This window comes from Zeus faber, assembly GCF_960531495.2.
Source record: "Zeus faber genome assembly, chromosome: 8".
Taxonomy (NCBI): Eukaryota; Metazoa; Chordata; class Actinopteri; order Zeiformes; family Zeidae; genus Zeus; species Zeus faber.
Genome location: NC_137195.1, coordinates 15073857 through 15101744, shown reverse-complemented (window position 1 = coordinate 15101744; position 27888 = coordinate 15073857). Strand labels below are relative to the sequence as shown.

The following is a 27888-nucleotide window of genomic DNA, read 5'->3' as shown; positions in this document are numbered from 1 at the left end:
GGAGGGGAATAATTCAAGCAGGAGGCGCACGCAGAAAGACACACACACACTTACAAATCAGTGGTGCACTAATGCAAATAATGATATTTGTTGACATTTGTTTTGGATTTTTTAAATCTCTACAGCAATCCATTTTCCACCCTCAAGTGTTGTCGAACAAAGAAACCCGCCCGCCCTGTTGTAACTGTCTAACAATATGAAAATGTGCAGGGAGTTATTCTTTTTACATTTACAGCAGCGTTTGTGCGCTGACTGGATGACTCCCGCGCCGTGCATCGTGGGTGAGATCAGCCGGGGGTCGTTGAGGTGCCGGTGGGAGGGTTTCGCCGCACCTCGACCCTCAGTGGTGCTTCGGGATCCCGTCCCCGTTCTGCCTCGAAGAGCCGTCGTTTAAAAAAATATATATATATGGGTGCGGCGCGGTCACCTGGGTGAGCTCCGCCGCGGCGATCGCAGCTAACGGCGCTCACTTCAAATCCCTTTGGAAGAGACGCCCACCTCCACCTCCACCTCCACCTCCACCGCGCAACCATTTCCACAGGGGGTGAAAGCCCATTTCCTCCTGGAATCCGTGGAATCTGTGTCAGCATGTCATCGAAATGCCACCTCACGCTGTTCCACTTTTGGTCCATCACTTACTCTAAGCACTTTTTACACGAGTCATGCTTTCAAGTAATTGTACTTTTCTGAGTAGGATTTTGAAGCAATTAATTTTATTCAATTTAAGTTCATATTTATAAAACAAGTAATACTTTTTTTTTCCCTTGCAGTTTTCTCTTGCTTTGTTTGAAGAAATATGGCTTTTTATTTTACTTAAAAGAAATATCGGCAAATATGTAAAATTAGATTTGAAGTAACCGTTTGACTCAATAATTTACTGGTGTTTTTAGAGCTACTTTCACTGACTTCCTTGGATCAGTAACCTACTTCCTGGTGCTTCTCCTGGAGCACTCCATGCACCTGGATTTAGCTTCACATTTTCCTTCTCTCTCGCTGTTCTTTGAAGGGCGGAGGTCGGGGGATGTAGCTGGTGGAGTTGTTGGGAACTAACTTGAGAAGAAGTTGAGACCCTCTAACCTGATGCTTTGCGGCCTGGAGCACCCCCCAGTGCCACTGAAACACCAGGATGCAGGCTCGCAGGCAACCGCAAAGGCTGTAAATCATTGTGTGTGTGTGTGTGTGTGTGTGTGTGTGTGTGTGTGTGTGTGTGTGAGAGAGAGTGCCTGTGTGTATATCTTTAAATTTTGCATTTGTGGATTGTATATTTCTGTGCATGTGTTCATGTTTGTTGGGTGTAATGCATTTGTTATTGTGTGTACCTCTGTGTGTGTGTCTGTGCGTCCATCCGAAAATGCTCTGGTAACTTGCATTTGTTATTGTGTGTACCTCTGTGTGTGTGTGTGTGTGTCTGTGCGTCCATCCGAAAATGCTCTGGTAACATGCATTTGTTATTGTGTGTGTGTGTCCGAAAATGCCCTGGTAACATGCATTTGTTATTGTGTGTGTGTGTCCGAAAATGCTCTGGTAACATACATTTGTTATTGTGTGTACCTGTGTATGTGTGCGTCCGTCCGAAAAAGCTCTGGTAACATGCATTTGTTATTGTGTGTGTGTGTGCGTCCATCCGAAAATGCTCTGGGAACATGCATTTGTTATTGTGTGTGTGTGCATGTGTGTGTGCGTGTGCATGTGCATGTGTGGTCCATCCGTCCGAAAATGCTCTGGTAAAATGCCTTTGTTTTTGTGTGTGCGTCCATCCGAAAATGCTCTGCTAACATGCATGTCATTGTGTGTGTGCGTGTGCGCGCCCACGTCCGTCCGAAAGTGCTCTGGTAACATGCATTTGTTATTGTGGGTACCTGTGTGTGTGTGGGTCCCTGTGTGTGTGTGTGTGTGTGTGTCCGATCCGTCCGAAAATGCTTTGGTAAAATGCATTTGCTATTGTGTGTGTGTGTGTGTGTGTGTGTGTGTGTGTGTGTGCGCATCCATCCAAAAAGGCTCTGGTAACATATATTTGTTATTGTCCGTCCGTCCATCCGTCCGTCCGTGCGTGCGTGCGTGCTTGTGTATCCGAAAATGCATGCATATATAGTAGCTGGTTCAAATGCATTTGCTTGCAAATGCATTTGTTATTGTGTGTACCTGCGTGTCTGTGTGTGTGTTCCGTTCATCCGAAAATGCTCTGGTAAAATACATTTGTTATTGTGTGTGTGTGTGCGCGCGTGTCCATCATAAAATGCTCTGGTAAAATGCATGTTATTGTGTGTGTGTGTGTGTGTGTGTGTGTGTGCGTGCATGCGTGTCCATCCTAAAATGCTCTGGTCTCATGCATTTGTCAGCTGAGATACAAACACCGTTACTGCAGGTTGTGACTTCCTGCAAGCTTGAGAGCGTGAGAGAGAAAGAAAAGTGACCAGCGCTATGCACACTCTCAGTAGTTTGTGACCCACCTTTACCAAGGTGATAAAAGTGAACATGGGTGCGATATCAAGTAACTCATTCTGCACATACACACTATAAACACCACAAATGAGGAGCCCGGGTACAGTCAACGGGCTGCACCTGACCATTAACCTAAAATAAATCCACATCATTCATGTGGGTGCCGGCTTTGATGGCCCTCCAGTGCCATGCCAGCTGAGATGAAGAACAGGAATGTGCTCTAATGACGCCCTCTCGCTGTTTTCCCAATTCGTACACATTAATTAAGGAATCCCTCTACACACCTGCCACTATTTTGCTTTACTTTGTCCTTAAAAAAAAACTCCCCCAAAATTGTATCCACTCTTTTGGTATGTGTGTCAATTCCAGTGGGCATGTGTATGTTGGTGCTTATTTGTGTGGGTATGTGTGTTGATGTGTGTGTGTCTGTTTAGCAGGGCGGGCGGGGCTCCCAAAGCTCTAGCAAGGGGATTACATACATACATACACACACAATGTGTGTGTATAAAGCACACTTTGGATTTTTGGGGTCTGCTGACGTCCTGGCTTCTCGTATGCAACTAATTTGCTCCCAGTGGGTCTCACCCACATGTTTGCAGGCTTCACTATGGAGCAGCACTGGGGGCGTACGAGGGAGACGCTAAAGGTCCTCACAAGAACCTGATTACATGATGAGAAAATCACTTGTGACCCTTTCCAACAAATAAATTCAAACCACATGGGCATTTATTGGCGTGATCAACGCTGTAAGTAAAGACATTTGACGCATCAGAATTTAATTAACCGATTTTTTGAATGTATGGTGTCATGCACCAGTAAATCTGGGTTCTTTGTCTGGCTCTAATTACTGCCATGCGGGTCGCCGGGCCGCAAGATAATTAAAGCTATAACCCGAGACGTTAGAAAGCTCATGGCTCCAGCTGTCAATTGGAGGGGAAAAAAAAAAATCAAAATGATTTCTCTTTTCCTCCAGCCCCATCTCTGTTTATCTAGTCAGCAAAAGCAAGCACATTAAATCCAAATGATGCAAGTTGAAGGCCTTCCAGCCACTTCCATTAACAAGAACCAGTCCCTGGGAGTGATCGCCATCATACACGCCTCAACCCTGAGCGGGCTGCAGTATGAATTTCTGAAATAGCCGTGTCGACTGACGAGAAGAGCGGAGAGACCCCGAGAAGGTAAAGCGCGCGGCGGGTGTCGCTGGGAGAAAATCAAAGACAGCAGAAGAGAAAAAGCCCAAGTTCCCCTGGTGATCGTGAGATATTACATCCTCTCTCAAATAGGACATGCATTTCAAGGATGCGTTGTGCAATCCCGATTGCTGAGGCAATGTCTCAGGATATAATTTAATTTGAAACTGGAAGCGATAATATATTCCATATGCTTTAGAGACTGTAGACTTCAGACTGACTCATTGGACATCCATCTTGCATCTTAACGCATATGCTCGTGTGCTCTGCAGGGGAACCTATGAGAAGATGCTCTTGGAGCAGTTTTCTACTGTTAAAAAGCCGTTACAGAAGTCTCGCTGGTGAAATCATCAATGACAAATCAATATATTTATAATGGGATAATAATGCTGAAATGTTACTAAGGAGAGACATACAGGGGGGAAATGTGATTGAAATGTATAAACAAGCTCACAAAGCAATAACAAGATTACAAATTCTGTGTCTGTACATTGTCGCCATCCTCCTGTTGTGGGAAGCCACGATATTGCGGAGGCAACTAACTACTGTGCAACCAAATTCAATTCAGGGCATTCCCAAATTTTTCCCGTATTCATTATTCAGTGGTCTTCTGTCTCACTAAAATCCGGGTAAAAAGATTAATTATAAGTTGAAATTGGCTTAAAATGTACCCAAACAAGGAATTTATAGTGTCTTCAAAGGGCAGATTTTGGAACAGTGCACTGCCAAGTTCATTCAGCCTCATCACTGAATAATAGTGTCTGCCACTCAGAAAAACAAATCCCCAAAATATTCTGAAGATAAAGAGAAGTCATTACATTACATTTAGCAGACGCTTTTATCCAAAGCGACTTACAATTGTTCAAAAACCGACGGACGCAGCCATCAGGAGCAATTAGGGGTTAAGTGTCTTGCTCAAGGACACTACAGCATGCTAGCAGGAGGAGCCTGGGATCGAACCAGCAACCTTTAGATCACTAGACCACCAGCTCTACCGCCTGAGCTACCATCCCCATATGTCATGATTCATATATAGTAGCTGGTTCACGCAACTCATTATTAATCCCAGCAAAGTGTGATAAACACTTGAATTTGACCCTTCATTGCCAGAGCCTAAGAAACACGCCCACGAAAATGTCTTGTCACGTACACAAAATGACCAGATCCCATAAATGGGATCATCAAACTGTTGGGGCAATGAGGCCTTAAGTATATGAATTTAAAAGCCTCACATTGATAATGGGTGCATCAAAATATCCAGTCATTTACAGACACCAAGTTTCTTTTAAGTACTCTAGTTTATTGCTAAGAGCAGTCCAGTTCATTGTCATCAGCCTTACCAGGAATTAAATGTGGATTACAGCGTACAGCTGAAACACACTTCTTATTCAAGCATTCACACCCACACAAAAACTCACCAAAACTTGTGTCGGGTTCGAATGACTCCCGACAACTGCGGAGTAACGACCATGTCCATGGTGCTTGATACAGCAGGGTAGTGTTGAAGAATCGCTTTGCTTTAGCACGAGTGGTGGAAACCAGTGCATGTGGCTGCAATGTGATGCATTACATGGTAACACAGCACTGCGCTGTAGTATCTCTCCAGAATATTGCCAATACGAAAAACAAGGTACAACAAAGAGCACACAAAACAACAGCACTCAAAAGGATTGTAGCAGAGTCCTCGCACAGAAAGAGACTGAGTCGTAACGCAAGAGATGTGATTTGTAAAACTGTTTTCCCAAATGCCAAAAAAACAAGGTCTTCTACAAAATAGGGGTAAATACATTAAGGAATGTATGTGGCAAGGACGCTTGCAGCCGGGGTCCGTGCAGCTGTCCAAAGTCACAACAAGTAAGTGTGCCGTGTCAAAGTTATGTGACAATTTATCAATCGGTTGGAGGATGATTGCGGTCGGCACCGAGCTGCAGGCGCCTATCTCTCTCTGTGCAAATCTCTTGAGTCAGAGCCAAAGCCACAGCGTTGCATTCGTCAATACACTCCATAGAGATATGGCCAATGACGTGCCCTGATAAGTCCCTGACAACATATAATGACAATCTTTTGTGGTAGTTAAAACACTACATGTCCAAACCATGAAACCCTTGTCCGGCAAAAACAGGATTTTAACCACACCACCACGCCCCCCCAGGAAGTACTTGGTTGAATAGGTACGACCATAATTATTAAAATAATAGTACTATGAAGCAGTGCCTTTATATTGGCAAAGTCAAAATGGGGAGTGGTGGGGGATCAATTGTACCGAAATAATTTAGATGAACTTAAGTTCCCACTCACCACATCCCATCCCAGCCCCAGGAACCATAATAAGACATTATATGCTCAGTGAGGAAGATTTAGCGCTGAAGCTTTTTTTTTTTTTTTTTTTTTTAAGTCTCCATCCGAGCCCAATGACTCAATCCAAGACACCAACAGTGTCTGAACCGCTTTATTGCCCTGACCGCGGCCGAACGACCTTCTTCTTCAACTTTGGCATCTGGGTTATGAGGTCACTTGTCACAGAACAGACCGGGGGTTACAACACAACGTCCCTACTGCTTAAGAAAACAAAAAACGATTGTAAGGTTTGCTTCTCATCAACTACATGCAAGAAAAAAATTTAATCAAACCAAAGCAAAACACAATCCTAGAACAGCGGAGGCACAGCATGGAATAAATGAATATTTTTGGACTCTTTAAGGTGTGTGTGTGTGTGTGTGTGTGTGTGTGTGTGTGTGTGTGTGTGTGTGTGTGTGTGTGTGTGTGTGTTAATACATGTAGCTGGTAATGACTCAAGGAGTGCAGATGCGTGGAGAAGGAATGTACATCAGATAAAGAGCATAAAAACTCTTTCATCATCGCGTTGTTTCCTCTAGCTCAAACTTTTCTCTTCCCTCCGTCACTCGCAGTTGGTTTCTCGAAAGACGTCGTACATGTTGACGGTGAAGACGGGCATTTTGTTCTTCCTCAAGCGGTTGCCGAGCCCCTCGTCCTCGTCGTCGCCGTCCTCGTCGTCGTCCGCGTCCCTGTCTCTCTCTTCCTCCGGCTCGGTGCTGCTCTCCCCGTCGTCCTCATCGTCCCTGTCGCCCGCCCCCTCCTCCCCAGTCCTTCCTAGCAGGGCCATTACTTCCGGCAGATCTGGATGATTTTCCCAATGCCCTGTAGGAAGAAGGAAAAAAAAAATTCATTTCAGCTTTAAGGCCCATTTTATAGCGTTATAGGTGTTCTTAAAATGGGGCAAAAAAAAAAAAAAATAAAATAAGAAAATATAAGAATGGATCTTTTTATTACCCTTCAGGCAGCTGTAGCCAGGAGGTCTGAGGCTCAGACACAGTCTGCCATCGATGGCCAGCCTCAGGAGGCTGTTGGCCGCTCGGTACACGTCGTTTCGAGCAGCCTTCGCCGTTTTATAGCCTCTCCTCTCCGCCCAGGCTGGAGATGGAGCAGGAGAGGTTGGGAGGAGAGGGAGGGAAGATGATTTGAATAATGGATGGAACAAATGACTTCATTAGCAGAATGAAAAGGCAACAGCGGCCCCTCGTTATGTAAATGAAAGTAGAACCAGGACCGTTTGGTCGTGAAAAGAGTGTCATGAAGTCCCACTGGAGTCACGGGCAAAGAGGCAGAACGGCAGAGACGCGCCAGTCCTCCTCAGCTTCTCAACGTTTTAAATGTGATCTGACAAAAGGCTCTGTGGCCTGATTTACCTTCACACACGTCCCAGGCAGTCCAGGGGTGCTCCTGGGGGCCCGGCTCTCCCTGCTGGGGCGGACAGTCCTGCAGGCTGGGGTGTTTGAGCTTCAGCACCGATAAGAAGGGGGTACGCTCACACAGATAGCCCACTGAGCTGTAAGGCTCCTGCAGCTGGGAAACCGGGTAGATGCCTGCAAGGATCTGGATGCCAGATAAAACACAAGCAGGGGGTTAGAAAAGAAATTGCGGGAGAAATAACAGGAAGGCGACGTGAACAAAACAAAATGAGCAACAATATCTGAAAAGTAAAGCTGACTTGATCAAATGGCAACTTGGATTAATTAAATCCCCTTGAAAGCCACGCACAATCCAAAATTAACCCGGAAAAATGTTGATTTAATCATGAAAATACAAAAAATAAAATAAAAAAAGACTGCTTACGGAAATTAAGTTTCCAGGGCAAGGCAGTGAACAACTTGGGGCTTAATTGTTAACTGGTTGATTATGATCCATCATTTCTTAATTTGACAATTAAGGCATGGAAATGATGCAGAAACGGTATTTTTCTGATGTGCTATGTTTGGGTTTTTAAGTCGTATGCATTTTTAACTTCAGATCAGATGAACAAAAACAGGCATGTACCTGTAGCTGCTTGTTGACACGCGAGGGGAAGACCAGTCCTGGGCAGTCACACAATTTGACTGTGGGGGTGAGGTAGTAGGTCTGGAAATATTTGGTGTGGCCTGGAGTCCGAGAAACGCTTACCACCTTCCTCCCAACCAGGCTGTTAATCACAGAAGACTTCCCGACATTTGGGAAACCTGGAAAAACATGGAAAGAAATAAATCAGCCTCCAGCAATCCAGGTCTAATCTATAGGCATTTTCCCAGAAAGTCCATTCCTTATGAAGACAGACATTTTAAAAAACAAACATATGGATCCTGACAGCCTCTTACAGTTCATCATTTTGAAATTCAGAACTAGTTGGGGGGGTGGGGGGGGGGCTGCGAGTGTGTAGGAAGAAGAGCAGTAGGAAGCTTTAAGGATTTCTACACCCCATCCACAATCTACTGTTAACATACTGACAAATGTTGGCGCCAATGAACTTGGGGTTTAGTGTAGTTTGATAGGGTGGAGTGTACTGTAATACATGCAACAGCATTACCTAAGATAAGAGACTTTATTGATCCCCAGAGGAAATTCAACACCAATAAAAAAAAAAGAAATTAAAAAAAGGGTAACTAAGGTGTAATTTTGATTAAAAGTGCATATCAACATGTCTTCTGATTTAATAAAACAGACTATATTTATGAAACACCTAAAACAACCAATTTTCACTCCCACAATAGTGTTTGTGAGTGACCTAAACCTCAAACCCAATTAAAATGAAAGGTGGCAGTGTTTTGAGTTCAAATTGACAAGCAGGTCAGAAGCATGTTGAGAATAGAAATGCATTCAGTGGATGGAAATACAGCAAACTTTGCTTGTTCAGAAGTAAAAAGGACAATTTACAGTCAGCATTCCAAAGGATTCCATGTCCAGTTTAAGGGGTAAGCTAAAAAACGTTTGATTTCTAAACATTATCGATCTTCCATTTAGTTCAGTTTAGAAGGAGGTTGTCTGTCTTTGAGCTGCTCCCTGTGAGGCAAAGCTGAACAAGGCCGTTCCTGCCACATAATTATGCACATTCTCATCATTTGTTGGTCAAAAAAGCAATTAAATTCAAGACTAGACAAATGTGACAGAGTGTTGTGTTACGGTTCCCAAATAGGCCAAGGTAATTTTTCAGTTTTCTTTACAGATCATGAAAGTGCACATTGTAAGCTTTCAAATGATGTGTCATACATTGAAACTGAAAATATTTGAAGAAGATATGCTTATTTGAATGTTGGTACACCCAAACTCCTCGAGCAGAGAAAATCCCCCCCAAAGACCCTGAGCCTTTTCACTCCTCACAGGCAGGTAATGGGTGGGAACAATAGCTGGTTAACTCCACCCACACCCACTCCCCCACTAGACTAACCGTCATTGTCAGTGGGTGGTCAGCGAACCCTCAGGAAACAAACTTGCAGGGCTGACATGTTTAAATCGCAAAATGTGAATTAAACTATAATAATTACATATGCTATGAATATAACCGTATAAGATAAAATCTGTCACTAAAACAAGCCTAAATAAAATAAAGTGTGTATAGTATAAAAATTAACACGTGAAAATATAATACTCTCATGTATGTCATCTATTTTTCACTAATATGTATTTATTTATATAATATTCTTTACAATAAATAAATAAATAAAACAAGTTCCGTAGTTAGTTACTTTTGTGCAGAACAGGTATAAACAGTATTTTTTCACACACAAATAATAATAGTAAAATAACTTATTAAAATAAAACCTCGGTCAGACAAGTTTTCATTTTGGCAGCTATTTTACATTAAGTCTTACTTTAGTCCTATAGTCTTTAGATTTATGCTTATAAGCTTTAGTCAAATTTTTGTCATTTTTATCCTTCCTAGTTTCAGTCTAGTTTTAGTCGACGACAACTCAAAGGGTTTTAGTCCTGTTTTATTCGATGACAAGTCATGTTTTTCCTCGTTAAACTAATTAAATCAGGCTACTTGGAGGACCTCGCCGTTCGCAATCTGGGGATTGTTGTTTTCTGGGACGACCCAGCGGGGTTCTGCGATATAATTGAGAGCTTCTGCCCCCCTCTTCTCGTAATCCATAACACAGTCATGATAAGTTTTCACGGCAAAGTAAAATCTCCCGCTTCTGGTTTTTATTTGTGGTCGTTTGTTTGCCGATGTTTACGGAAGCGACGTACTGTCGCCGCAGTAGTAGTTCCGAGTTGATGCAATGTTTATAATCTTATTTTATCAAAACGGCTTCACATTCTGCCTTGACACCCAACTTGGGGAAAATGTCATGCATTTTGAATGTCCGATAGCCCACCACTAACACTTTAGTCCTGTCAACGAAAACAAAACATACATTTCGACGTCGTCAACGTCTCATCTTAGTCATGGAAAAAGAGTCACCCGAGTACAAAGCAGGAAGTGGTGCGGCAGACGATAGTACTGTGAATCGTGAATGTTGTTTTGTGAAACTTTTGTTCATCAAATCCCAAAACAAGCATGCGCCTGTTGTCGGCTGACAATGACGCTGTGTTGTCTCACAAGCGCCGCTAGTTTGTTTTTGGGAGCTTTTGTTTCGCCCGAAAGTCTGGAATAATAGCCAGTAAAACCAAAGACACAAATCGATCACCACATCCACAATGCGCCACAGACGAGATTCAAATAAGCGTACTTTGTTGACAAACTACTCAGTATTTAGTGCTGTTAACTGCTGTTTGTTATATTGAGTGGGTTCTTCAACATTTAAACTTTCATAATATGGGGGGGAAAAAATAATAATAAAGGAGGGATCCCACCTGACGGGCTAGCCTTCACTCCCCACACGCATCAATGAACCTGTTGTCCTTCCTTGGACCACTTTTGGTAGGTACTAACCACCGCATACCGGGAACACCCCAGGTAGCCCCATTTCCCTCCAGGTAGTATCTTCACCTTTCCTAGGCCCAGACCACAGCTAAACACTCCTTTTATTTTTTGGCTGAATAGTTGCGCTCGGCTTTGTCTAGGCTCCTGCTGCTGTCAGGACTTCTTCTGTTCCAAGCCCGGTGATCTGGGCAACCACGACTCCCAGGGCAACGTTGCTGACATCGGAATTAACCACAAAAGGCAGGTTGAAGTTTGGACGCCCTAGGATGGGCGGTAAAAACAGACATGTCCTTAGGGTTTGAAAACAGAATGGCACTCAAGGGTTCACTTGAATTTGGCCCCCGTGCGCTTCAAGGCATTTAGTGGTTCGGCCAGCTGAGAGATGTTCGGGACGAACTGGTGGTAGCAGCCGGCCATGCCAAGGAAGCGCTGGATGGCGTTAGGGTTCGTTGGCACTGGGAATTGCTCTACTTCCTCAGCCTTGGCTGGATCCACCTGAATACCTGTGGCAGATACAATGTGACCCAGGATCTTGAGGGAGGTTTGTAAAAATTGCATTTTCTTTTTTAGATGATGATGTCATCCAGGTAAACAAAAGAGATGTTGACTCACAGCTCTCCCAAGGTCATTTCCATCATCCTCTGAAAGGTGGCAGGTGCATTTTTTTAACCAAAAGGCATGGCCTTGAATTGGTAGATACCAAAGGGACAGGTGAATGCTGTTTTGTCCCTGATGTTCTCATCCATCAGGCACTGGCAGTAACCACTGTTGAGGTCAATGGTGGAGAAAACAACAGAGCCAGCAAGGGAATCCAGAATGTAGTGGGCCGAGAGTAGGCATCTGTGTATGTAACTGTATTTATTATATTTGATGTTATTCATGCAAAACCTGGGCTTCCCATCTTTTATTGGAATGAAGACCTCAGGGGACGCCCAAGCCGAAGATGAGGGTCAATGATATCTGCTGCTAGCATTTCCTCCACTCGCTCCTCCCGTGTGTTTAAAGGCAGAAACTCGGTAGGATTTTTGTTTAATGGTAACGTCATGGGTAATAAAGATTTTGTGTTTCAGAACATTGGTTTGGCCCAGGGAGGAGGTGCACACATCTGTGTTCCTCTGTAGCAGGTCATAGAACTGACCCTTTTCGTCACCATCCAACTGCGCCTGGTGCAGCAGCTCTGCGTCCCAAATGGAGTGGGAAGGGAGAGAGGTCATCCGCGGATCAATGGGTGAGTAAAATGACTAAAAGGAAAGCAGGCCCTTCCCAGTCCATTCCTGAAAGTTGTTAGTATCCTCTTCAGAATAATATTTTTTCCTGTTGTTGCTCCTGAACCAGTACAAATTCTGTCCCACATCCATTTGCGGTCCACCGAGATTCATGAAGTCCAGCCCCAGGATTGCGGGAAATGCAAGGCTTTGGGAGGAGAGCACTACCACTGGCAAGGTACAAATATGATCCTGCAGTTTCAGTACCAGATGCTGCCATCCCAATAGCCATCTCTCCCCACCGTCAGCCAAATACAGGGGTTTCCCCTCATAGGTGTTTAAATTCTTGTCCTCCCCTATAGTTGAGCGCCACCACTCCTCATTCAGAAGCATGTAGTATGAGCCTGAATCCACCATGGCCCTGCTCTTAACTGAGCCAATGCTTATAGGAACCAGCAGTTGGCGAGGGAGAGGTCTGGAAGCCAAGAGGTGAAAGGTGTCTTCTCTGGCTGCTGATGGGACACTGGGTGCATCGTTGGATTGCGGCTGGTGGCTGGACCAGATAGAGATGGGGGTAGGTAGGCTTGGGATTCTTCCCTTTATTTGACAACACATTTGGACAATTGTGTGGTGAATGGGGTCCTTTACACAGCCAACAGAAGGTCTGAGGCGGTCTTGCCATTGCAGGAATGAGAGATGTGCGTGAGGTGGTGGTGGGTGTCACTACCGTCTTAAACTTGTTGTTGGCAGGGGGGTATTTGCGAGGTGTCTCTTGTTGCAACTGCTTCGCTCTGTCATTCTCAAACTGCAATTTAATTGGGCTCCCCCCCCCCCCCAATAACCTTCTCCTCTGGTCTCCCTGAATGGGTGAGCCTACCGGGGATGCAAACGGTGCTGGACAACTGCTCGGTTGCATGGCGGAGTTTAGTCGCAGCTGAGCTTTACCGGTTGTACTGTCGGGATGGAGGTGACGGTGGAATGGTGGTGGTTTGCACTGGGGTTGATTGCAATGAAGGGTGTGAGGTTCCTCGGGGCAGTTATTTTATGGCGTTAACTCCCTCACCCATTTGTTGCAATTGCTCTTTAAATGCTGTTGTTTCTTCCTGCAGGTGTGTGACCTTGGCCACCATCGGAGTCCTTATAGCTCTGATATCCTTAAGCATCTCCATATGGTGGTGATGAAATCTCCACTTGAGTGTCGGACAACTGTCTCCTTAGATACTGTGTATTCTGTTCCAAGCAGTCGTTTATTGTTATTGTCGTTGTTCCTGCCTCCCAGTAAATGCATTTTTAAAGTCTGAAAGGATGTCCAGAATTTTCTGATCATTCGTTTGTTGCTCTGCTTTCCATTGACCGATTATGCACTTCCTTCCCTCATTGCTTTTTTGTAGATCAACCAAGGTGCGCTGTATCAACATACGGCGCAGTGTTTTCTGGAGCCTTTAAAAGTGCAGGAGCCAGAGTTCCCTGTCCTGTGAGTTCCATGTCCAGTAAAGATAGATTTGTTCTTTCCGTTTTATTCCTTTGTTCGGAGTTATGATCCCCCTGTTGCCCAGCAGAGGTTGCCTGGTTTATGGAAGGAAAATGTTGTAGTTGGTCCTCCTGGCCAGCAGATGACGATCTCCCCTGGCCGGATCCTTCCAGCCTGGTGGAGAGAGGACGTAGCAGTTGTTCCTTTTGGCCAACAGAGGGCAATGCTTCCCAAGAGAGATGCAGCAGATCCAATAACTCAGCCATGTCTGTATTATTGTCTTTAGAATAAATATTGTTTGCGTTCTGTTGAGTGTGTTTTAGACTCTAGCCTTTTAGCTAGGGCTTTGCTTGTCGATTAAGCCATGGTGAGGATTTTTTTATGTATTTTTCCAATGTGCACACGACTAGTTTGAAATATCCCATTTTAAAGATAAATCTGGGGTACCACTTTTTATGCAGCAGTCGCTAGTGGTTACACCTGGGTGCCAGTCAGAGTCTTGGTCGGACAATTATAATTGATGAATACCGCAGATGAATACAGCAGAACCCTACAAAGGACCTGAGATCGCAACCATCCCCGTAACTAGTGGTGCCCCAGATTTAAACATACACAAACAAGTAAATTAGGAAACACACAACACACATTCAATACACATTCAGTCACATTCAATAAATTCCCAGTGTATATACCCCCTCCCCGTGAGTCACTTCCTGAGTGTAAGTAGCTCGTATCACGGTCTGACGTCCTGTGGGAACGAGTCATTTTCAAAGTACGTTACTCTGGGAATCCCAGAGTTACCTCCTTCACGCCGGTGGGGACAAGGCGACTGATCCCCAGGGCGATGACTCTGGGAGTGGATGGCCCGGGCGATGGGTGAGGGGAATCGGTTGGAGGGTGACAGAGGGATGACGATTATTCCAGCAGATCGAAACGTGCTGCCAAGAATTGGAAGATGAGCAACAGACTCTTCAGACGGCTCCTCTTCCGGGTGTGGCTGTCCCCATTGACAGCTCGTGCCATACGACCATTGAACATCCCCTACTTCCACATAGGGGCATTCCTTGTGACGTAGGGGACTGCGTCTTTAAAGGCACAGAGCGCCACATACTTGAGACACATGTGGAGGCACATTCAAATGCCAGGTGTGAACAGACGCACATGTTTACAACTACTTAAGTACACTTCACAATGAGGGTGCAATACAAGGACACTTGTATTACACAATGTACATTACAAATAATCAATAATAAATCCAAAACAGCTCTAAGCGGAGAGGGTGAGAGGGAGAAAGCAGAGAGCCCCCTGCTCTCTCCCTCAACCCCACCCACCTCTCTCCCTATCTGCTCCAGCTCTGATCGATTTAGAGCGGTGGATCAGTTTCAGAACACTGCAAACTGCATTTCAATTCTCACATTTTTACTGGCAGACATAAAAAAAAAATTAATAAAAAAAGTCTGTGATAAATGTAAATTGCCGATCGATGGAGTGGATCGCCAATTGACAATTTAATCGCCAATCTGCCCAAGCCTACTCAATATTGGATCAATTTTAAAGATTCTGGTGTGAGTCACAAAATTAAATCACTCACAGGAGCTACTTGACTTGATTTTGTAATCGTGTGAGATTTTATGTGAATAATATCTGTGGCTAAAATTGAGATGGATTCATTCCTATTTAAATGTGTTAGAAGGCTGCGGGGGTGCCTACCTATGCATCCTAATGTGAGGATTCCGTCTTTGTAAAGCTCCTCAGACCTACTGCTCCTCTCCATGGCAGCATCACTATGGTGCTCCACTAGAACTGGGTCAACCCCATCATCCATCTGATCCTTATCAGGTTGCACCACAGCAGCATCTCTCTGGATCTTCTGCTCCCAGCTCGACAGGTCAACTGCAGGAGGGTGAGACCAGGGAAATAAACATGAATATTTGAACAGAATGGATGGCTAGTGGATGTCTGGATTATCAGAATCTGTTTTATTTTGCCAGGTACATTTGCATATACGAGGAATTTCTTTTGGTGAGGTTTGGTGCACTCGAGTACAGACCATAGCATTAAAAAATAAAAAGCTTAACAGTCTGAAGAAAAAAAAAAGATAAATAAAAAATAGGAAAAAAATATATAATTAAAAGTAAATGTCAGCTCTATACAAATGGCCAAAGATACAAAACAGAGAAGTCAGCTATACAAATGCGATGCAATACTATGCACAGGATAAAATACTGTTAAAGTATATAGGTAGATAATTATATATTATACTATCAATTATACTTTGGGATGTACCGATTTTTCGCCTTGTTAACTGCCATCCGCCTATCGGCAAATAAGATGACATTCACCGATGGCAGTGGCCGATGTTTATCCAGTGTTTCCCATATGTGGGAGCTGACGGTCGTTTAGGTGGTAGTTGAAATAATTAGTTACTTGTGTATATTGCTCTCTTCTTAAGAAAATACTTCCACAGGACTCTGGTGTAAAAAAGATGAACAAAAGGGTCATATCACAGTTTGGAATACGGTTACTGCATAGGGACCAAAAGGGTAAAAGTGCGGTGACTTTGTATTTGGAATAACGGAAACAAGGGAAGGCCTAAAAAGCGCTTCCTAAGCTTGTCTATCGTAAACATCATTACCAGTAGTTTTTAGCCTGTTTCATCTATGTAAAGATCATTTCTACGTATAGTGTGAATGTCAACACGAAACACTTGAATATATAATAAATACAATCAACACACGTCTAAGGTGCTTTGGCTCCTACACCACATATATTAGGTATATTAACGGACACCAAAGTATATTTTGTGACCCATTTTAGCTTTTTTTTATTTTTATTTATTTATTTTTTTTGTCTAGAACAACTCCACCTGCGATGGATTTTAGAAGACATGGACACGGCACTCTTCAGTGCTCAAAGCAGGGAGTGATGCGTTCATTGGAACTCGGAAAACTAAGTGATACTGCGTTCAGGGGAACTCATCGTATCACCTATTGGCCAAATTGTTATTTTAAACATCTGTGTAGTCTGCTTTACACCTACGGACCTTTGATCGACGTACTGAACCAACGCTATTTTATTTCCATCCCATATGAAGAATGCAAAAAGAGGTGCTCAAGGAACTACACTGTGCCAGACCCACCCGGTCACGTCTGACAGTCACGTCTGGCCCATGTACGTCAAACACAAGAACATCAACTGAGCTTTTGGGAGGTTGGAGAGGAAACAAAAAAGGAAGGAAAAAAATAAACAGTTGCTTTTGCTTGATGTTCATGATCAGAATTTCACAATATGTGCATCCCTAATTATACTATGTGCTAACTATCTTATTATAGTATGTACAGTTTTACACCAGTGTTATTGCATGTACATTATACCACAAGTTGTGTGTGTGTGAGTGAGTGAAAGGGAGAGTCAGTGGGGGGGTGGGGTGCTGTTGGTGGACACTGTTCTTGGGCAACTTCTTGCTGGATGGCAGTCTCAAAAAGGTGGGGACGGGGGTGAGAGAGGTCGGCCACAATCTTCCCCGCCCGCCTCAAGAACCTGGAGGCATGCAGGTCCTGGAAGCAAGGTAGGTTGCAGGTGATGACGTTCTCTGCCGAACGAATGATCCGCTGCAGCCTTCCTTGTCCTCGGCAGCGGTGAACCAGACAGTGATAAAGGAGGTGAGGGTGGCCTCAATGATGGCAGTATAAAAATGAACCATCATTGTCTGCAGCAGGTTGAATTTCTTCAAATGCTGCCGGGAGTACACCCTCTGATGGGCCTTCTTGATGAGGGAGCTGATTTTTTACCTCCCACTTGAGGTCCTGAGTGATTACAAGCCCAGGAAAAGAAAAGGACTTCACAGTATTTACTGGGGAGTCGCACATGGTGGGGGCTGGCCTTCTCCTGTACTCAACCACCATCTCGACTGTCTTCAGAGCGTTGAGCTCCATGTTGTTCTGGCTGTACCAGGAAGCCAGGTGGTTTACTTATCATCTGTAGGCAGATTCGTCACCCTCAGAGATGAGGCCGATGAGGATGGTGTCGACTGCAAATTCAGGAGCTTGACAGAATGGTGTTTGGAGGTGAAGCCGTTGGTGCACCTCAAGATAAGAAAATGTGTTACATTTGATTATCCAAAAGGTAATGGCCAAAAAGATTGGATAAAAAAAATGTGTTACCAAGCTATCAAAAATATCAATAATAGACTTGAAGAGTGCAAACATTTAAAAACATTAAAAAACATTTAAATTTGACATTTAAGACATTTCAAATACCTTTTTCTTTATTTGCAATTTCACAAAACCTTCAAAAACTTTTTTTTCCCCCTTTTTTTTTTTTTTTTTTTAAATCTTGCAACTTCATATCTAACAATTTGCAGCGAGTATAACACACCCCCAGTTCCAAGAAGCACAACCCGACCTTTAAGCCAGATAGCACATAGCAGACGTGAGCACAAACAACATAAAGAAAGTGTCTCACTCTCAACATTTCTCAGTTGTTGGATGCAATTAAGACAACTCAGAGGTGTTTGGGTGGGAAGCTCTCCCTGTTGTAGCATTCAACAGATTTTCCTCTGACCTCTTGCCAGACATACTGTATTCATGTCTTGATTGACAGTGACTCATATGGTGCAATAATAAAAGATACATGAAATTGATCTACAATTACTTTTACCTCAAACAACATTTAGAGGATGTTTTAATGAGTTGAAGGAATGATACCAAAACAATAAAACGTTGCAGCTTTTAAATATTCACTGCACTGGAGTCGAGGAAAGGGGTATTTTAACAACATGCCCTTGAAATGAAATGTCAACCTCCTGCACAGCACCCCCTGTTGCTCTACCTCCTTTGCTCATCAAATATGACAGTTTCAGTGGGCTTAATGGGGGCCAAGGTGATGAAAGATTTTGGTGCACTCAGACAGGGAGTTTTAGAATCTTGGGTTCGTAAAGATAAAGGTTGGCTTTTGTCAAGGTGGTTTAAAAATATCGACAAAGCGCCGGACCACAGCGAGCTGACACTTGCTGTAGAGACACTCTCATTTCCTTTGCTTCTGCAGAACATTTCCAGACCTGCCAATCTTGGTAAATATTTTGAGTACCACAATAGTGTAACAGGGAGTCTCTGTGGCTTTTGACTGCAGCTAAATTACTCCAGCAGCTATTTACACCATAGCCCTCTCTTATTGAGGCTAATCACATTGTATGCGAGCTAGTATGGCAAACTTTATATACACATTGAACAAATTAGGATATACCCCTTGAAATGCATTCTCAACAAAAGTTAGCAAACATGTTTACTATAGAACTATAGATGCACCGATTGCAATTTTCTTGGCTGCTTGACTTCTGATTTTTATTATTATTTTTTAAAGTCTGGCCTGCCAGTTACGATTTTCATTCAATTTTACGTTCATGATAAAACATTGACTTCATTCATAATTTTTATATGATATGTTTATATCCGTGATCGAGAAATCAAATTTTCTTATCATTTGGTCCCATTGGGTAGATCTGCTGTTCGTCAATGACAAATACATTGCATGATCTGATCATGCTCGCTCATGTGATAGGACGGCTGCACATACTGCACAATAGTGAGATTGCTGATTTTAACACGATATGTTTATTATTGTCCATTATTCACTATTGAAGAATAAAAGAACACAGGACTGTCGCCAAGTTTCAGTATAATGCAACCTGTAACCCCCACTAAGTTTTAGTAGGACGCAACATAGAACTAACATGGAAATATCCAGTTCAAACTTCAAATGAAAGTCTCTTTCACTTTTAATGGCAAATATTGCTTTCTATTATATTTATATGGTACTTCACATTCCAAAATAAATTGCATTTAAATGATTGCAAAAAAAGTAATAATAATAGATGGCCGACTCTTTTCACTCTTGTTCACTGTCGTCTCCCTGTTCCAGAATTGCCGGATTCCTTATTTACAAGTTAAGTATTAAGAACCAGTAAAAGCATTCAGTTTTTACTAAATTAAGTCCCATGGCAAGCAAAAGCAACGAGGAGACGTGTGACGCGACATGGGACAGTAGGGAGACACAGGTAATTTTGGAACAGGACGGAACAGGACGGTTCCTTAACTCAAAATCCAATCCAGGTTTACGTTTTTGCATCTTCCATTACAAGTATGAAACTAAGGAAACAAATAAAACTAAGAAAACAAGATAAAACTAAATCTTTCTCTCTGAGATTATATTATATATTGCTATATTATAATCACAAGATTTGCATATTGAGGAGTAGGTACCTGTGGGGGGCAGGGTTGTCCAAGCACCTGCCCCATGGATCCCATGGTGCCATTCTCATCAGGCACGCTTTTTTATTTTATATTAAATTAATGGGTGTCGAGGTAGCGGATTGTCTGGGCAAGAGGAGCACCTCATGAACATCACTCCTCCTCTGTGCTGCTCTGTTTGCCCAGAGCGGCAAAATGCCTAGAACCGGAGCTGGGGGTCCATGTGCCTTTTCTATTTCTTTGAGCACCTGCCCCTCAAAGTCTCTGTGTAGGACTGTAGAGGGGAAGTAAGACCCGATCACCAGTGGTTACTGGACAGCTGTGAGCTGAGAGGGGGAGAGCCTCCGCCCCCTATCCCTCCCTCTCCTCGGCTCCCACCCCCTCTCTCACCCCGCTCCAAGTTCAGAAAACGGTAAATTGCACTTAGACCGTTTAAAGGCTCTGATTTTTCTTGGCGGATAAAATAAATAAAGAAAGAAACAAACAAACAAAAAAAGAAACAAAAAAAGGAATGGTGGTCTTCAATGTCAATCCCGATCGATGGAGTCAATCCCAGATTTAATCGTAATTCGGCCCAAGCCTACTTGATAGATAAAGTACTGCTCTCAGTACGCTGTGTATTGGTGGATGTTGAATACAGTATAAATGGACAATATTGTTTTGTATTGTTGTTTTTTTATGCTCCAAGGAACGATAGTGATGATACTGTTAAAGAGAAATTCTACGAGCAACTGCAAGCTGCATTGGAAGCTACACCTAGGCACGACATGAAGATTGTGATGGGAGACATGAATGCCAAGGTTGGAAATGACAACAGAGAGTATGACAGGGCTATGGGAAAAGTGGGCTGTGGTACTATGAATGAGAACGGAGAGAGACTAGGAGAACTTTGCACCACTTATGACCTAGTAATTGGGGGAACCCTCTTTCAGCACAAAAACATCCACAATCAGATAGACAACCTGATGATAAACGGCACCTGGAGACGCTCATTACTTGATGTCAAGGTTAAACGGGGAGCTGACGTTGGCAGCGACCATTACCTGGTCATTGCTGTGCTCAAAGTAAAGCTGAGGAAAACGGGGAATAAAAAGACAGGCACACAACAGTTTGATGTTGGCAAACTTCAAGACCCAAAGGTTAAAAGCTCCTTTGTGCTACAACTGAAGAACAGGTTTCAGGCATTAGCAGATATGGAGTATCATACAGAACCAAATGCAAGTGGTATTGATGCTATGTGGGAACAAACCAAAACAGCCTATGTGAAGACCAGTGAATCCTGCCTGGGGTACAAGCAGAAGACAAGGAAGGATTGGAAGATGGAAGACATGGCAAACCATAGAGAGCAGGAGAGCATTAAAGAAGCAAGTAATTGGGAAAAAGTCTGAACAGCTGAAAGAAAGATACTAGAAACGGTATCAAGAAGCCAACAAAGCAGTTCAAAGAAAAGCTAGAGCTGACAAACGGGCATACATAGAAGATCTTGCTAATCAAGCAGAAGAGGCTGCCAGGAAAGGTGAACAAGGAAAGATCTACAACATTAACCAAACAGTTTGTGGCAAACATCGTCGAACCACTAAGACGCCAATAGTAGACAAACATGGCCAACTTCTGACAACTGAGGCGGATCAAGAACTTCAAAGAAGTGTTGAATAGACCATCACCCACAACAAAAGCTGATATCCAGTATACACAACAACGATCTGGACATTACCGTTGAACAACCAAGTAAAAAAGAAATTGTTACAGCCATTAAGTCTCTCAAAAATGGAAAAGCCCCTGGCCAAGTTAACCTAAATGCAGAGTTTGTTCAAGGCAGATCCGGAACTTTTTGCTAAAGTTCTTGAGCCACTATTCACATCTGGGAGAAGAAAGAAATACCTGATGACTGGTCAGAAGGAGTCATCATTAGGATACAAAACTACCTGGCGTCGGACGGTCAAGACGAAATGAGAGATATGAACTTGACCTGGGGAAGTGTCCAGAAAACCACCCAAAACAGACAGGAGTGGATAACCTGCTGCTGCCTTACATGTCAGAAGGCATAACGGGCATTACGTAAGTATTGTTTTGATTGTTTTCTGTAATTACATTACAATTACACGCACACACACGCACACGCACACACACACACACACACACACACTTTTGTTTTTTAATGTATTTATATTATTTTGTTTCGGGCTTTTTGTACTTGCGTATTTTGACCAAGAATTGCGTGGTTGGTACACAAAACGCGTGCAGTTTGGCAGGTCTACATTTCCATGTTTATTTCTATCTCATACCTTTTCCAGCGGTAATTTCCTGACAAGCCTTCATGATGTCGATGGGACCTCCAGCTGCCCCCCAGCCGGCCGTCTTCCTCATCCTCTTCTTCTGGAGCACTAGACACACAGACATAAAGGTTATTCAGCAATCAGAGAGAGAAATTCTCCTCACCCTGTTCTCCGTGTCACCCACCTGTGCTGTAGGGTTGTCCAGGGTGGGAGGTGAAGCAGACTGTTTGGAGGTGGGGGAACTGGGAGGCCAGGTAGTGTCTCCAGGCGATCACCAGTGGAGGGGGACACAGGTCCGCTTTGTTCAGCACCAGCACAGCCTGCTTCTGCAGGTCCCTTGTGATGTGGTGGTGCAAGGCCGGAGGGAACTGCAGCACCTGGTGGTTGAACAAAACACAGTAACTAGCATGAAAATGAAGTATCTTACACTCTTTCACTCAGATTACACATGCTCAAATTGAAGTGTCTCAATCGTTGTCATGTGCAAGTTTTCTCTTCTGTAAAATGTCCTCTTATCGTACGTCTATATAATTGAGTTTTTCTTTTATCAAAGCAATTTCTTTGTTTAGATTTGACTTGACTATAAAAACAAAGTCTCTTGATGGTTTGCCTAAAACAGAAAAGATTTAGCTACCTTTGCACCCTACTTTGCATCAGATTTGACAAGTTCTCTGTAAACTGTTGATTTGATTCTGAAACACAGCAGGCCCATGTGGCTTAACAGGCAGTGCCTTTAACATGTACTTCAATAGGCCAATTGCTATCGGTTTAAGGCAATATTCTGAATATTGCAACTGTCCTGTAAACACCTTACCCTGACTATCACTATTATGGCAAGACTTGGCAAGAATTAGCAAAACTTGGGGCATATTAACACCTTAACCCAGATATAATCACCGTATACAAACTGCGCACATGTCATACGGACACCATACGAGAGTTTGATGATGGAGCGAAACAAAGTGTGATATTTAGATGGGCGCAGTAATGAAATAGAGACATATTCAAGAGGATTTTAGAAAGAGATTTTCAAAATCTCTGTTAATCATAAATCCCAATAATAACATTAGGTATGTTGGCTATAAACGTTATTCTTTAAAAACTGTCTTTCAAATGTACATACACCCATCAGCCACAACATTAAAACCACCTGCCTAATATTCTGTAGGGACTCGTGCAGACAAAATAGCTCTGACGCGTCGAGGCATGGACTCCACAAGACCTGTGAAGGTGTCCTGTGGTATCTGGCAATATGTTACCAGCAGATCCTTTAAGTCCTGTAAGTTGCGAGGTGGGGCCTCCATGGATCGGGCTTGTTGTTCCAGCACATCCCACAGATGCTTGAATGGATTGAGATCTGGGGAATTTGGAGGCCACATTTCAACACCTTGAACTCTTTGTCATGTTTCTCAAACCATTGCTGAAAAAAGTTTTCAGTGTGCACTACCCTGCTGAAATAGACCACTGCCATCAGGGAATACCATTGCTATAAAGGGGTGAACTTGGTCTGCACTGATGGTAGGTAGTACGTGTCAGCGTAACATCAACACAAATCTCTTGTCATCTCTTCCCCAGGTAAATGACGCAGACACACCTGGACATCCACATGACGTAAAAGAAAACGATCGGATCAGGCCACCTTCTTCCATTGCTCCATGGTCCAGTTCTGGCACTCACATGCCCATTGTAGGCGCTTTCGGCGGTGGAAAGGGGTCAGAATTGGCACTCTGACTGATCTGTGGCTATGCTGCCCCATACGCAGCAAGTTGTGATGCACTGTGTGTTCTGACACCTTTCAATCATAGCAGCATCTAACTTTTTCAGAAATTAGTGCTACAGTAGTTCTTCTGTGGGCATCGGACAAGACGGGCCAGCCATCGCTCCCAATGCGCAATGAGGCTTGACCCTGTCGCCAGTTCACAAGTGGTCCGTCATTGGATCACTTTTGGTAGGTACTAACCGCTGCATACCGGGAACACCTCACAAGACCTGCTATTTTGGAGATGCTCTGACCCAGTTGTCTAACCATCACAAGTTAGTCGATGTCAAAGTAGCTCAGATCCTTACGCTTGCCCATTTTTCCTGCTTCCAACACATCAACTTCAAGAACTGACTGTTCACTTGCTGCTTAATATATCCCACCCATTGGCAGGTTCCATTGAACAAGATTTTCAATGTTGTTCATTTCACCTGGTTTTAATGTTGTGGCTGATCAGTATTACAGTATACACATGCATGTTGGGAATTTACCCCTCAAGAGCATTATCACAGGAATTTAGACAGATATCTCCATCTAGTGGCCAGAATTTCCACCAGGATAGTCACTCACCGGGTGCCTGATGTCCACGATTATCAGGATGATATCAGACATTTCTAACACTCGCCACAACTGCCTCCATGTCTGAAAGAGCAGGAAGAAGAATTGTAGATTGTTTTTGTGCCTCTGTACTTCACTTTCAGAACCTCTTAAAGAGGTCCATTTGGTATAAAATAATTATTATAAAACTAGCAGAATAAGCTAACAAATTTTCAAATAAACTTTGTTTTGGCTTCTTTGGGCATATTAATTGAATAAATATATAACCCTAACCTATTAAGGAATTATTACACTAAATCTGATTTTAAAAAATGAATATTTCAAAAGATAAATAATGGCACACTTTGTTAAATGATGTTTCCATACAATGCATAATTTTCCCAAAAAACATGAAATTAGAGCTGTTGGAATTATTACATAATTATTTATCCAATTATTTGAGCCCACTGCATCATTTTGAAAAACCGTTCCACTCCACTACAATTAATTGTGAACTGAAATTTCATTATTGCGACAGTCCTACATAAAAAGTATTTTTGTGTTCTGTTAGAATACTCTATAAAGAAATTATAATTCTATAATGATATTCATGAGCTTTTGTCATTTTTAAGAATGTGATGAAAGTCTAAGGTTTGGACTGGTTAACCTTTTTCTACATCTTTGAATATTTTGAACATAACATTATCAGAGGCAGGTCAAGGCAAAAATCAGGTGAATGAGAATGTTGTACCACTGTGTTACTACACAAACACTGTGTTTATGGGCAGTTTCTAGATTTCAGCTATTACACTTATAATCATGGCTGCATACACCTCTTAAACACACTCAATGAAAATGACAATAATTTTTACATCAAATTATATTAACACTGTGCATGAACGCAATATTGCTTTTTCTTGTTCTTGAAAACAATAGCAAACAACAAACATGTACATGTCATGTGTAATACAAAAAACACAATTACCTAATTTAACAGCTTAGTTAGATAGCAAAGTGCATTGTATATTGGCAATCTGCCCTTTGTTAGCACATCATTTTACTTTACATTTTAATGACTATTGGGTCATTTAAAAATGATGAGTATAGCAAGCCTTTTGTGTAATGATCAGTTGAATTGACATGAAAGCACTAAATTAATTAAGATTCCTCAATTATTACTCACCTCCAGATTGTGCTCAAAGTGGCTGAGAGAGCCAGGTGGGTTTCTGGAGTGCAGATCATCCAGGTACTCCCTGTATGACTTCTCCTCTTTCCTCAGCAGCTCTTCACGAGTCATCTCATAGCTCCAGGGCGGTCGTTTTGGAAAACCAAGACCTGGCAAAGAATAATGAGGTTTGCATTATTTAACTGCTCTGTGGATTCACTTCATATAAAGCATCAACACAGCAGTGTTGTGGACTAAAGATCAAATCATGCCCCACCTTTCTCTGAGGGGTATGGATCAGCGATGGCGAGCTCAAGTTCTTTCTCCGAGACTGGCTGCAGCACATTTTCTCTGGCCATCTTCTTTCTCTTCTCCACATCCTCTTTATTCTCCTTCTCGAAGTGCAGTCGAAACCTGAGTGGGTGAATGGGTCAATCGGGCAATTTTAGGCACATGCTTTGCTTTGATCTGTTGGTCGAGCACATCCGGTTGTATCAAATTATATTTACTTTAAAATCATGAGTCAATATCTTTTGCATTCATTTTTACATATTCCTCCCTGTGTCAATTTAATCTTGAATGGCCTATTTTACATTTGCTATTTACGGGCTCAGAGACTTTGCTCTACTGAGAATGTAATGACTTAACATTCCTTCAAATAAAGCACACGATCACAGCGTCAGGGAGAATCCATTACCCCCCCCCCAATCCCAGAAATGACATATGATCAACCAACAAAAACTCAAACATTATATCAGAAAACAGAAAGCCTTCAGGGACAGTAGAAATGATGACGACACTTCACCTGTTGGGGTCATATCTGCCTTCTCTGCTGAAAGGCTGCTGGTTTATTCTCCTGATGTCAGTGGTCTCACTGTCTGACGTGTCTGACTGACGCTCCCCTCCTCGCTCCACGCTGGCATTGCGGCTGCTTGGCCCAGAACCCGTGTCACCTGGAGCATAGAATATTGGCAACAAACAGGATGTCAATGCAATTACAAAACACACACAGCACACAAAAAAATGTTATATTCAACACTTACGTTCACCATGTCTCTTGTTGTACATTAGCACAGCGAGCACAGAATTTCAACAACAACAAAACTGTGATGAAAGTGTGTGTGTGTGTGTGTGTGTGTGTGTGTGTGTCTGTGTGTGTGTGTGTGTACGGAATCCAAATAGAAATGTTTCCATGAACACTCCTGCCATTTGTTTTTGGGCAAACAAAATGTTTAAAAAAAAAAAAAAAAAGGTGGCTGATAATAATGTGTGGACTACTACTAAGTGTGCGGCGATGCGAGTACACTTATCAAATTGTCCAGCTCATTTTAGCAAACATGTAGAACATTCATAACCTTATGCTTAAGTAGTTGTAGACTGGCGTGATTCGTGAACCAACTTTCCGTTGTGTACAGTACAACTTAAAGAGAATGCGCAGCAGTATTAGTTGGAATTAATGTGCCGCGGGGATGGGAGCTGAACCAGCGACAGCCAGTTGATTGTGACGCTCAATGTCGACTTTAAAAAGCGCTGCTCGACGCAAGTCTCGTGTAAAAGACAAATGCAGCACCACCAGATTCCCCAACACGCTGACGGCGACATCACTAATTACACGGCGCGTTGACGGTCCCGGGGGCTCGGTTTTATTTGACATTACGCGGCGACCCGAAGGGGATTTAACCTAGCAAACGGTGACACTCTTAACACAAACACGGAGTAAGAGTCTGAGAAAGGCTGAGTTCTTTGAACTCTTCCGTCGAACACAGTTCTAACAGTATGGGGGGGGGGGTGTTGGTGTTAGCCAACGTAGCACAGGCAGCTAACTCGGATAGCTTAGCCCAAATAACAGACATGCAGTTAGCTTTACCTCTCTTTCGCTCCCGTTTGATCTGCAGCTGCTTCTTCTTCTGCTTGTTGCTAAATGGCTTTTTACGGGGCATGCTTAAAACCTGCAATATATATATATATGTATATGTGTATATATATATATATATATACACAGTTTGAATGTTCTAATTCAACCGCACGTTGCCGAATGATAACGCGACCTAACACAATTTACGTCGGAACGTTTGTTTATGTTCGTGAAGTTTCTCGACTCAAAACACTTTTGTTGCGTCACACTGACGTCACATCCACTGCAGCTCGCGGTGGGCGAAACCAACGCACAGCCGAGAGACGAGCTTATCAAGTCGACTGAGCGAGAAAAACTAACTCGGTCGACTTAACAATTACGCCTGAAATAAGGTCACCCGACTATAATTATATATATATTTAAAAAAAAAATGGATTCAAATAAATGCCTAGTTAGGTGAGGGGTTAGGTGTCACATAACCCCGCTGGGTCATTGGTATAGTCCACTTTGTAAACACGCCGCACATTTGTGACATTCCACCAAAC

The 27888-nt window shown here is 43.0% G+C and overlaps 1 protein-coding gene across 1 annotated transcript; it reads right to left on the bottom strand.

The window, feature by feature from the left end:
- Nucleotides 1–4942: 4942 nt before the first annotated feature.
- Nucleotides 4943–27495, bottom strand: gnl1 (guanine nucleotide binding protein-like 1). The gene is made up of 12 exons (XM_080006032.1): nucleotides 27356–27495; nucleotides 26294–26441; nucleotides 25766–25902; nucleotides 25507–25658; nucleotides 24357–24428; nucleotides 22212–22404; nucleotides 22037–22135; nucleotides 15214–15396; nucleotides 7968–8146; nucleotides 7340–7526; nucleotides 6924–7064; nucleotides 4943–6791 (listed from the first exon to the last, which is right to left on the bottom strand). Exons 1-12 carry the CDS (start codon nucleotides 27426–27428, stop codon nucleotides 6532–6534), a joined length of 1824 nt encoding a protein of 607 aa, XP_079862158.1. The 5' UTR covers nucleotides 27429–27495; the 3' UTR covers nucleotides 4943–6531.
- Between the last annotated feature and the right edge of the window lie 393 nt (nucleotides 27496–27888).